The sequence below is a fragment of the Rhagoletis pomonella genome, unplaced genomic scaffold (genome assembly GCF_013731165.1).
Source record: "Rhagoletis pomonella isolate Grant_MI unplaced genomic scaffold, Rhpom_1.0 Rhpom_scaffold_00005, whole genome shotgun sequence".
NCBI lineage: Eukaryota > Metazoa > Arthropoda > Insecta > Diptera > Tephritidae > Rhagoletis > Rhagoletis pomonella.
Genome location: NW_023458559.1, coordinates 51,711,393 through 51,724,890, shown reverse-complemented (window position 1 = coordinate 51,724,890; position 13,498 = coordinate 51,711,393). Strand labels below are relative to the sequence as shown.

At 35.8% G+C, this 13,498-nt stretch overlaps 1 protein-coding gene across 1 annotated transcript; it reads right to left on the bottom strand.

Moving 5' to 3' along the window:
- Positions 1-4,511: 4,511 nt before the first annotated feature.
- On the bottom strand, positions 4,512-13,276 carry LOC118739167 (semaphorin-5B-like). Its single transcript, XM_036470352.1, has 8 exons — positions 13,074-13,276; positions 12,462-12,638; positions 12,237-12,380; positions 11,966-12,165; positions 10,045-11,867; positions 9,822-9,977; positions 5,235-5,437; positions 4,512-5,164 (listed from the first exon to the last, which is right to left on the bottom strand). The coding sequence occupies exons 1-8, from the start codon at positions 13,263-13,265 to the stop codon at positions 4,937-4,939; spliced, it is 3,123 nt and encodes a 1,040-aa protein (XP_036326245.1). The 5' UTR covers positions 13,266-13,276; the 3' UTR covers positions 4,512-4,936.
- Positions 13,277-13,498: the final 222 nt, after the last annotated feature.

Below are 13,498 nucleotides of genomic sequence, written 5' to 3'. Positions count from 1 at the left end.
TTTATCATATTGATATATGAACTGTCAAACTTTGTTTGGAAATCTGAACAATGGACGAGGTAAAAGAATAAAACGTAACTAGCCATATAAGTTAAATAATAAACAATTTTATGCAATTATTTACCAAGGTGCGTTCATAAAAGAATGCGGATAAACTGATAAAGTTAGGCAATTTATCCCTTTATCACTTTAGGTAAAGACCCCTATAAAGTTTTTTTTTAAGAAATGGAGCAAAATAGGTGTTCTAGCGGTGAAAGAAAATAAGACAAAGCACCTCCTGGTAAAACATAAAGAGTCTTCTTGTATGGGGCACACGTCAGTCTTGCCAGTTTTAATTTTGAGGTAGTTAGCGAAGGACTTTGTTTAATCTGGGAACCAGCCTGAAAGCTTGGACACCCCTACGCCCATGCGTGCATACCAACAGTGGAGATTGTGTCTTGAAAAATTCCGCCGATGGTAGATTGAAATGGAAAAAAAATTATTTTTAAAAAGCTGCGAATAAAAAATACAAATATACGAGAGAAAATAAATCTTGCAAAACTATAAGATTTCTAAAATTCTCCGGTAAAATAAAATACTAATGACCTTATTCATAAAAAATAAAAAGGTTTATAGAGCTCTATAAAGTGACATTTCCATACAAATTTTCGATTTATAAAGCAGTTAAAGTCTTCTTTATTATTTATGAATTTGGGTGTAAATATTTTGTTAGTAACATCAAAATGTTTTTTTTTTTTTAATAAGTTTTACTCAATATACAGCAACTTAATTGACAAAATGTATCTACATACTATATATGCATGTGTGTATATTTACACTTTAATAAACGGAAACTAAATTTTCTTAATCTTAGCTGCTTTTATATACATTTCAGAACCAAAAAAGTAAATCTAGTAGTTTTAGCTAAAGCTAGCTTAAATAAAATCATAATACTATTTTTCGCTAATTTCACTCAGACAATTGGGCGATTCACAAAACGTGTTACGCGTCGTAATGTCTTAAAGTATTTTTGGGTATAGTAATAGTTAAATTGGTTTTGGAGGATCCACAGAGTATGGTGGAAGCTATTTATATAGATATGTAATAGCAGTTTAAAAACATTGCGTTAAAAATCCTCTAAAATCTTTTTTATCAGTTATTTGACGTTGAAATATGTCTGCGATGCTTAATACGTCTTATGAATTCCCTAAATACCAACTTTAGAAAGGAGTTAGTTTAAAATTTTAACACAATTTTGAACGCAAATTAAAATTAACATTTAATTAGCACAAATTCACAAGAAAACAATTTTCTAATTTGGTATTAAATTGAAGGCTAAACAATTTAGTCCAAAAAATTAAAAGAGATACAAGAATAGCTAGAATCGGAAATTATAACTTTTATGGGATTTCCTTAAACTTCAAAAATTGAAACTCGAAAATAAATTTTTTGACTTATAAATTTTGACAGTCCAATCAAAGTTTTAAAACTTAAAAGGTTTACACCAGTTTAAAGAAATATCCTTTATTTTCAAGAATGAACAGTTTTTAAGAACATAAGTAAATTAGCATTTTAAGCCACACATAAACAAAAATTTGCAGGCATGTAAATAAAACTGACTACTACGTAAATAATGTAAAAAAGCGTTGTAAAATAGCAGAAAAAATTGTACTAGAAATGATTAAACATTCTTAGAAAATTAAAAAAACTGAACATTTGTGAAGAACGAAAATTTTCAAAAATTTAAGGCAGCATTTTAAACATATCTGAATAAACTATGAATAATAAGTAATAAATAATTAAAATAAAATTAAAAAAAATGCAATAATTAAAAAAAGAAAACGGTGTCCCAAATCATTGAAAATTTTGAACAATTTTAAATTAAATTAAATCAGTTTTGCGAACACATAGCGGAATTATACCAGGTGAAGTAATTCGAGCGAGAAGAAAGATTTTGACACTGCCTCATTTGAAAAATTTCCTTTGAAATTTGAGTATAAGGCAGCCGAATGCATCGTAAAGTTCCATAAGTAATGAAACTCTTCTTCTTACCGTTATATCTGGCAGGCTGTAGGTGTGTGTTTCCCTGCAAACCAAAGTTCCCGAAATCTTAAAGAAATCGTTAGGAGTATCTCATTTCTGTAACGATTTTTTTACGAATTTTCAAAGAAAATTATATGAAGTGGTTGACACGAACTCGTAAAGAAATCTCTGTACGAAAAATAAAGAAAATTCTGAAAGATATTCTTCACAGAGCACCATTATTTTCGTTGCCTCACAGATTTTCTTCCGAAATTTCGTAAAAGAATGGAAGTGTGCGTAATTTATTTCATTTTAGAAAATTCGGCAAAAAATCGAATTAAATCTAAACGAATTCTTTAAAATTTCTTTACAATGCAGAATACTCTGAAAAAATGGTTTGCGGGGTTTGGCAGGCTGTAGGTGTTAGTGTATTGGTGTTTTTGGTCGGGTGTGTTAGTGTATTTTGAATAAATTGTAATAGAAATAAAAGAAATTTTAATAGAAATTAAAGAAATTGTAAAAGATATCAGCACATGCCAAAAAAAAACAGGTGATCTCAGCTGTATGCATTTTTTGGCAATCAGCTGATAGTGTTTTTTCTAGTTGCGTTCCCTAACTCGCAAGAAGTTGCAAGAATTTACAGGAATTTACCAGAAAGCGTTCCCGTACTCGGTTCTCTGGCTTCTTTTGCTTTGTGATAGTTTTACAGGTTTTAACCCAGGAAAGTTAGGGGAACGCAACTACTTATGAAACTGTACGATGGCCGAATGTCAGAAAATAAAAAGAAAAAGCTGTTTTATTACCTCACCTGTTTATTGCGCCAAGGTGCGAGCAAGTACTGTGAGAGGTCTGTCACCTTTTAGTGTTCTGGCTTGACATTTTCAAAACGAATTTTAATCGGTAGGAATTTGAATGACATTTTGTTACGAAAACTTTGAAGTCATAGAAAGAAATAATGAAATAAAATAGGAAATTTTCTGTTCCGAAAATGGATTGCAAAGTTGTTCTTCTTCTTTCAAATTAATAAAGGAAATTGTATAACACCGTACGATAAAAACCAAAAAATTTCAAAACACACGAAACTCAAGAAACTATAGTCCAGATACAGTGAAATTGCTTTTTTGGTGGTTCCCTCTGAAGTAGGGATTTTTTTAGAAGGCTTTGAAATTTCAAAGGTATTATTAATTTAAAAAAAAATTTAAAAATATATAATAATAATATGGATACCAAATGAAAGAGAAAATTCTTTTGAATTAAAAGAAATCAGTTTTTTGGTTTACAAGGACGAATAGATACTAAAATGAGCTTTTAATAAATTTTATTTTTTAAGCTAATAAAGTGAGAAGGGCGAAATTTGTGAATGTCGGGCGTATATTAGTCCTGGATATACATTTTTTTTTTTTCAAAAATACATATTGAAAATTTTCAAGGATATTCAAGGATAAGATTTTATAAGGACGTTTTCAGCGCCTACTCGTCCTTATGGGCAAAAAATTTATTTTTTTTTTATTCTACAGATTTTTCGCTTTTATATGATACCAATATTGTTATTCTACATTATCAGAGTTTTTTTTAGTAGCTTTTATTATTTAATTTAACTTTTTGTAATATCTTTAAAATTTCAACGTCCTTTTAAGAAAAATCCTTACGTCAGAGAGAAAAACTAAAAACGTAGTTTTATTATTTTGGCCCCTAGTTTCACTTATTATAACAAAAAAATCGAAAAATGTTTCCATGAATTAAGATAGAATAATAAATAAACATTAAACAAATTAAATAGGTAGATATTAACCTAACTTAACCGGTTAATTTTTAAATAAACCCAAAATAAGAACAGAAAAAAAATAAAATTTGAGGTCATTTACTTTTATTTCATTCCAGAAAGGATAGAATTCGCCATACCTGAGCAAAATTTTATCATTGCAGTGATTTTTTTGGAAATATGTTTGTCAACAAATAGGAATTACACAAAAAAATATACTTATATAGGTAACTTCAAATAAAAATAAATAAAACTAAGAAAAATTAAGAACGTGTTGGGTAATGTTAAATAAAGATGGCAGCTAAAATTTATTTTTTATATTTCGGTTTGCTATTGTATTGTATTTACAACTTAATTTAGCTAACTTATTTACTAAATTGTAAATATGTATACATATGTATGCATATAAAAATACATAATTCTATACTAATTCAAAATCTATACTCAATATGAGTCATTTCCGGCTTACAACTAAATGCACTTCACTGCACAAAATTTCTCTTAGCAAAGCGCTTCTAACAACATTTCGCTGCCTTAATATAGAAAGGCCCTATCTGACATCGTCGCTGATATACAAAAAGCGGTAACTAACTAAAAATCGAAAATTTACGTTTTAATTGATAATGATGCATTTGATCGCATTATGTGGCCCCAAATCGTTTTATGCAATAAAAGATTTTAGTTAGTTACGGCTTTGTGCATTTCAGCGACGATGTGAGATAGGGCCTTTCTATATTAAGGCAACGATTTGCAAACAAAAATCTTATTTTAGTGTAGATCAACATTTCGAAAAACATATTTGAGCTGAATATGCTCTCTATTTCTATTTCTTGTAATTATTTTTTGTTTGATTGTTTGTTTTGTGGCAGACTTAGCGCTCTAATGGCACACAAAATGATACTATAGAATATTCCAGAGTCTCACATGTTCTTAAGAAGTAAAGTGGTTACCTAACTAGTTAAAGACACATCTTAACAAGCTGCCAAGCAGCGAAGAGCACATTTGAGCGACCAAAGGTACGACGAGTTTACTTAGTCTATAAAAAGGCACTGTTCAGTCGGGAAGTCTTAACGTCCTAAGCGCTATGAGTCAATGATTTTAGATGACTCCTAACTAAAGCCTTCTTCCCAACGCTAAGCCATTGTGATGCCTTCCTGCATTGGCTTCGTACCACTAGAACTTCTCGTCGTCAATATTCGACCGGTAATTGTTCAGCTGATTTGAATTCCTTTTCAGTGTACCCGTCTCGCAGTCATTGTAAGTCTTTGCCAACACCTTAGGTGTGTGATTGTGTGCCATGTTGTTTCGAGTCAGTGTACCAGTATTACAGCTTTTCGATGGCGATGGTGAGCACATGTTGAAACTTGATTGTCGCTTTACTTTCGGACGCACCTCATAGATCTGTAAATTTAAAGACTGCTGATATTTAGAAAGCAACAAATGGATTGTGGGAGTAAATATGAAAACTCACGTCCTTTGTCGGCAGACTGGAATACTGATTGGCATACGAATCGTAGCTAGGCGCAACAGGTGTGTTGTTCTTATTCAATACTAAGTCGACAGGCTTCATGAATCGTTTGGTCAGATAGAATGTTCCGATAATGGTGATGACATAGACTATAGATACTAGCAGTATGATCCAGGGCCAAGAAGTGGTTGAAGATAGGCGAGCAGCTGAAAGCGAGAAATTTTATTAAATTAAGTGAGATATGCATGCGTATATATGTAAGTATTTCTAACAGTAATTTACTTAAAACAAGTAAGAGCAGTGCTGTCTACGGCTATGCCGAAGGCCTCATACGTTTCATGAACATCTGAAAATTTAATTTCAAAAGATTACTGCATTTGAAATTAGTCGTTCGGGAGCTAAACACAATTTTTATATCCACAGCATACATAGATAGAGGAATTAAATACGTTGCATACTTATGTATAAAAAATCATATCTAAACAAGTAAAAAAGTCTAAATTCGGGAGGAGCCGAACATTAGATACCCGGCGCAAGTATCAAATAAAGTTTTTTTCACCTTTCCGAAAACTCCCGCTACATGGTAAGCAGGGGTGCATCCCTATTTCAAACATCTTCGATAAACTTATGTAGTTAAATTTAGGCGGTATTACGCCCATTTTCCAAAATTCCATAATAATGCTACTTCTTTTCAAGGGATTGTGGTTGGTATCAATTTTGTGTAAATTAGCGTTCTTAAATTTCGAAATATCGAAGTTTCAAGCATTTCTGAAATTTACCGTTATATAAAAAGTGGGCGTAATTTTAGTCCAGTTTCAATAATTTTCAGCGTTTTGCTTTTATGTGGCAAGCACAATAATCATACCGAGTTTGGTACATATTAGTCGAACGGTTACCGGGATACATATATGTGATCATAAGTGGGCGGTGCCACGCCCGTTTTCCAAAATTTTATCATAAACGTATTTTGTGCCAAAGAATTATTGAAAACATAAACTTTGAATAAATTATCTTCGGTATTTACCAGGGACCGTAACGGTTATAAGTTTTATTATAAAAATTACTTTTTAATCGTTATTAACTGAGTTTTATCGTTACGTTTTAAGTTTTATTTTTTGCTCGGAAAATAATCGTTATTTCTTGAGTTTTATTTTTTGCTCAGAAAATAAAACTTAATTTTTGCGTATGCGTATGCGCTTTTTCTTTAGAAATGTGGTTCTCTTTGTTTCTGCCCTGGTATCTGTATTTTCATTACCAACTCCACAGTGGCGTTAAAGGTTCAATGCAGCCGCCCCCTGTCTATTCACGCATGCGCATACGCATACGCAAAAATTAAGTTTTATTTTCTGAGCAAAAAATAAAACTTAAAACGTAATCATTATTTTACGAGCAAAAAATAAAACTTAAAACGTAACGATTATTTTCCGAGCAAAAAATAAAACTCAAAACATAACGATTATTTTCTGAGTAAAAAATAAAACTCAAAATATAATGATTAAACTTGATTTTTATAAGTAAAAATTAAAAAATAAAAATAGGTGCCGCTGAAGGTACTCCGAGTAATAAGAAATATATTGGTTTACTCCTTATGCACGTAGCATTTCTCTTTCCGCGTGATTTTTTGAGTTGAAATTTCAAAGGATAATCGTTATTTGCGGTCCCTGCTTTCTTCCTCTATCTTCATCTATACTTTTATCGGTATCCTTGCTCATACATATATGTATGTACATACATATATAATATTTATAGACATACATAGATTACTAAAAAAATAAAAACAGATCCACATTAACTGCAATCAATATATCGCACACGATCTTCAAAAGTGACACAACTCAAGATTACACGATTGTCAGAAAATGCGAAAAACTTTTTTGTAGCACATGCTAATCTTATGGGCAAGGGAGACTTTACCTATGTGTTTTTCAACAAATTATAACAAAAATTTTCTCCAGCTTTTGCTTAAAGGTAAATAAAAGCTCTGCGTACCTTTTAAGTGCATAATTTCAAAAATGCCAAATTTTGAGTTGTGTCACTTTTGAAGATCGTGTGCGATATGTACGTATGTATGTATTTACATATGTACATACGCTGCGGTTAGGTTATAAATATTGCGCCATCTATTAATCAAAAGCCAAAATACCTACACGCATACTTTTTATCTCTTTCTCTCACTTCTAGCGCGTGCACGTGTTTGCAAAATGATGACGAAGTGATTTTGTATAGAAAATCATTTATGCCCATATATTTGAATCAAATAAACATACTTAGGATATATCAACTAATACTTCCCATATACCAAACGAAAGGAAAACTCTTGAATTTTTAAATAAACAAGTAATTTTTAGCAAAAAAAAACCGTTTTAAAAAAAATATACATATATCTATATATTTCATGATCCAATGGTCGGATCTAAACCAAATTAGTATGGGACCACCACCTCTGAGACACTACCTTTCCGTTGCAAAAAGAATTATTGAAATCGGTTGACGTGGTGCAAAATTATGCGGTAACATACATAAAAAAAAAAAAAAAAAATATTCCGACGAACTGATAACCTCATCCTGTTTTGGAAGCCGGTTAAAAAATAAAAACAAAATCATTCGAGCGGTTTTCAAGAATTTCGGTAATGAAAAAAAATTTCAAATTTTTTAAATTTTTTGCCTTAAAATGCTCAATATTTGTTGAATCTATATAAAATCTGTACACAATAATATTTCTATTGCTCCAAAGAATCTAAATCCCGAAAATGAAAGTTATATCTGCAAATCATAAGCTGCTGGAGCACTTTAAAAGCTCAAAATTGACTCCAAAATAAGCCAATGTTTACCGTTCTTTTTACAACAGAACACGAATTGGTTACTTACAAAAATGAATCTGTCGATAGGTTTGGAGCTTTGTCTTTGAAACGCCACACTTTTCTTTGAAATCGCATCATTAGTTCTCGTGCAATAAGCGTTTTCATGAAGCTCTAAAAATTACAACTGCAACATTTCAACATAGCCGCCATATCGAAACGTAATAAGTATTAAAAGATTTAAATAATCAGTTTCAGCTGCTCTTCTATCCTTCAAAGGCAAATAGTGAATTGGCAGGTCCCGGAAACTGGCCCTCTTGTGATTCTCACACTTTTCTGGCGACAAAATCAAATATCCAAATAAAAAACGCCAAATTGGCGCGAAATCGCCAAATCTGTACACTCTGGCTTTATGTAATAGTGACACGATCTTTGTAATTTTTAATGTAAGTATTCTGTTGATAATGGGTGAAAAAAGTGCTGAATTTCATGTTCCTAGCTACATAAATGGAGGAGATATAACGAAAAATCTCATATCTGAACAATCAGTTGTATGGGAGCTATATGTAATATGGACCCGATCTTTGTAATTTTCACTGTATATATTCTATTGATAACACAGGTCTGCAAAAAAATGGGTTCGGAATGTTCTATAAAAGTGTAGTGTCATTTCCGAAGTAATTTTTTGCGTAGAATCCGAATCAGGGGTTTAAATTGCTCTATCACGTCAGGACTTTGAGATATCCTAACCTAAAAGTGCAAAAAACGCTGTTTTTGCCCATTTTTGAGGTTATGTAGCTACGAAGATTTTGCTCTTCATAAAAAACACAAACATGGAAACTTCAAAATGCCATATCTCAGTGAAAAATAAAGATATTTAAGCAAACTCAACGGCATTTAAAAGAGGAAGACTTATACTTTAAAATACCACGTTTACTTTTTTATGAAGAGCAAAATCTGCGTAGCTACATAACCTCAAAAATGGGCAAAAACAGCGTTTTTGCACTTTTAGGTTAGGATATCTCAAAATCCTGACGTGATAGAGCAATTTAAACCCCGGATTCGGATTCTACGCAAAAAATTACTTCGAAAATGACCCTACACTTTCCTAGAACAAAACGTTGTTGACCTGTGTAATGAGTGAAAACAATGCGAAATTTCATGTTCCTAGCTGCATAAATGGAAGAGTTATAATAAAATATCTCATATCTGAACAATCAGTTGTATGGAGGTTATCGGATCACTGTTAGTATTATGTTGACAATATTTTTTCATATTCATAGCTACATAAATGGAGGAGTTATAAGTAAAAATCTTATATCTGAACAATCAGTTGTATGGGAGCTATAGGTTATAGTGGGCCGATCTTTGTTATTTTCACTGTAAGTATGTTGTTTGTAATGGGTGGAAGTAGTGCGAAATTTCTTGTTCCTAGCTGCTTAACTGGAGGAGTTATAACGAAAAATCTTATATCTGAACAATCAGTTGTATGGGAGCTATTTGTTACAGTGGTCCGATTTTTCCGGTTCCGAAAAATAATTAATAGATTTAAAAAATGCACCCACTTACCAAATTTCATCCGGATATCTCGAAAACTGAGAGACTAGATTGCATACAGACGGGCATGCCTAAATCGACTCAGCTCGACGTTCTGATCGAATAAGTATACATTTTAGTGGGTCTATCTCTACTTATTCTGGTACTTACAAATATCGGACTAAATTTATAATACCATTTCATGCTCATGAAATGTATAAAAATTGGCGAACATTGTCGATGTCCTTAAACTCACCTTCATATTCGTTCGGCACACAAGCAGTCTTCTCGAATTCGGCACCACGACACTCGTTCGCTGAGGGCACATCGACCATGCACTTGCGGTGTCGAATGCGTATGCCATCGCTAGAACATTCTGACCAAGCGCTCCATGTGCTCCAACCAACGAAATCTGCAAGTTAAAAAAAGATTTATTCAGATTACATGCGAAGAAAAACCTCGTAAATTGCTTCACTCACCAGTACACGGCGCCATAGCGCATTTCTCCTCCTCAATCGCCCTGCCATTGCACAACTTATCGTGTCCACCTAAGCAACGCCTCGTACGGCGCTTTATGCCCATACCGCATGCCACCGAACAAGGTGACCAATCCGTCCAACAACTCCACTCATGCGCTAGGACTACCTCATTTAGATTCGCCGCCGGTAGCACTGAAGATTCTTCGCAAGGTTGTATATTACACACACGTGCCTGTGTGGCATGGCGTCCCCGATGCTTGCCACCACTGCCGGCATCATGTAGCCGATATTGCATGCCACCGCCGCAACTGGCACTACACGGACCCCATTCGCCATGCTCTTCACGTTCCTCCGAGACTGCTGGTATGGCAACTGCTGCTGTCGAGCCGCCGTATACTTCGTGGTGTCGCTGGCAACTGCCATCCGCGTGGCATGTACGCGTTTCTTCTTTCGCCAATGTTAAACGCAAACTATTCAAGTCAGTTGTGCTGCCACGGCAGGCATATCTAAATCGACGCTCAACGTACGTGCCACTTGCTTCGGCGCTCTTACGGCTGTCATTGTAGTCTACCAACCAAGGCGTCCAGGAGCTCAATTTCTTCACTTCGGGACAGGCGTGCACATTACACACTTCGTAGTCGATGGCACAGCCAGGACATTCCTGGCCGTCGTTCTGTGGCGCCGGATCGTTACATTCACGGCGACGTATGCGAAAACCGCCGCCACAATTCGCGCTGCATTCGCTCCACACTCCCCAGGGACCCCAACCACCATCGATTGCTTGCAATTTGGGCGTGGGGCAAGGTGGCAAATGACGACAGTACATCTCTTGATGATCATCCCCTACACAAGTGCGACCGCCATGCGCTGGCTTCGGATTGCCACACGTGCGCCGGCGCGTCTTCACCGCAATGCCACAGGACTGCGAACATGCAGACCACTCCGACCAGTTCGTCCAATCACCATGTACGGTGCAATTCGTCACTTCCGTAGTTATACCATCGCAAGAGCGTCCGCCATTTTGCGGTTGCGGATTGTTGCATTCACGTGTGCGGCACATGCAGTTGCCATCATCATCACCATGTTTCTTGCATTTATACCACTCCGACCAGGTGGACCAGGCGCCATCGATGGGTGCATTCAAGATAGGACACTGTAAGGTGTCGGGTTGTAGCCAGAATTTATTTAATTGCATCACCAATTCTTGGGGCGTGCAACGCTCGATCAGCTCATTCCAACCGCAATAAGGATCCATAGCGTTCAAGCAACTGCTTTGCGATACATGCCGACTACAACGCTGCGCCGGTATGCGTACTAGTGACTGCTCAGTGCCGAGATACAGCGACTCAGTTACCTTGAGGTACTCCATTTTTAAAATTTCGCCATCAGCGCCACTATACTCCGCCGACTGCCACACCTCAACTAAGCACGTTTGCGCTCGACGCTCTTCTATCTGATGTTTGACGGAAAGTTTCTTGATGCGCTTGTCATCGGTGGACACGAACAAGACATGGACCTTTTCAGTTTTTGTTTGTAATGTATCCAAAGCTATATGATGGAAACGTTCCAGTTTGGAGTAGTATAGAGGTTGCTCGGTCATTGGTTGTACGGCTTGGGCCATAAGTTGGAATTTAGATGACTCGAGTAGACGCTTGTAGCGCATATCTGGGGAGGGTGTTTCGCATTGGAACTGGCTACGATGAGGCATATCTACAATGCGCCAGTCGGAATCGGCAGAGTCTTGATAGCGGAACGGGCCATCGAATGCGGCATTTATTGCCGAGAGATTGTATGAACATATCGCTGAACCGTGAATGCTATTTCTGTGAGAAACGAATGAGAGAGGGAGAGAGAGAGAGAGAGTTAGCAAGATATTTTTCGATAAATTTGGGTTAATTCAAAACAGCATGAGCCTACTTACTCTGGTGTAGTAAAAGTCGCATAGAGAACATCCTCATCCGCCGCATAGGTCATGCCTTGTATCTCATCGAAATAAAACGGATACTCGCCGGGTAGTGAGCAATTCAGGCGCGCCTTAACGAAGGAAGTCCAACTGTTTTTCAAAATGTGATCGCCACCAACGTCATTTTTGCAAACCCGCACAATGCGCGAATAGATGATCTGTAAGTAAGGAAGTGTTGTTTTTTAAATATAATTAGGACTTATGAATTCTTATTTCTATCAGAACCAACCTTGCCCCAATTGCTATACTCCACAGCCGGCTCGCGGAATAGGAAATAAACGAAATTGCCAGCCTCGAAACTGCCCACGAAATGCGGATTATTCAACCAGTTGTTGTTGTATTGTTGAGTACGTACAATATGTCGATAGCCAAACTGATTGAAAGCAAGATACAAAAAATAAAAATATTATTATGCATTCATCAGAGCGTGGCGGCAACATCTCCGACAACTTACGATTTTCTTTGGCTGCACCTCGGTGCGCAAAATCGCCCCATCGCCACCTGAGAAGTCGGTCGCTGTGCCCACAAACATCTTGTCAGTGCTGGACATTAGACTCGTTATGCTTGAATGCGGATTGAAGGGACACTTTCCCACACCATTATCATAGGCCACAATAGTAAGGTTCTCCATCTGTACAAGCACAAACAAAGCATTGGTAATGAAGCGTGAAAAAAGTCAAGACAAGTAAAGAGATTACGAAATGCAATGAATTATTGATTGCCTAGCGAATTAAGCAAATACAGCTAATCCAGCAAACCACTAACAATCAAGCACAGGCGAGCAACGAAACAACCAATCGACAAGTCAACTACGCAACAAACGAAACAACTAGTAATCCCACCAGCTTACATGCAACTTGCAACTTGCTAATATTTGCTGCTAATGTTTATTGCACTAGCTGTTCATTTTATTTGCTGTTTCGATTTGTTTTCAGTTTTTTTTTTTGGTGGACTTATGCCAACGCTTGATGACTGGTTGCATTGATTGTTGTTGATTGTAGTTAGTTTGTGTTTAGTTATTTTTTTAATTTTTCGTTTTTCTTAAGACATGTGTCTGAGTACCAACCTGGCGCCATGAACATTGCGGCTGAAAGGCGTTCGTCCCACACGCGTACAACTGATTCTCACCATAGCTCTGCAGTACGCGCACATAGTTGCGACACAAACGCTCCGACTGGCCTTTTACCTGACAAATGCCGATCTGTTCGGGCGGTGCAGCCCAAATGGCACGTTCCAGTGGCTCCAAATCGAAGGACATGCGATAAATTGAGTCGCTGTAAGTATGACAATAAAAAAGACGAAAATAATTGGTTATTTTTGGATTTCATGCGAATGGTTAAAAAAGTGTGTGGTTGCTAAATAAAAAAAATATATACATATATTACAAACGAAATACATATGTATGTACATACATACATACAATTTAAGAAAATTTATTGCTTATATAAATGCTTGAGGGATTTATGCGTTTTAAGAGTGGTTGTGAACGCT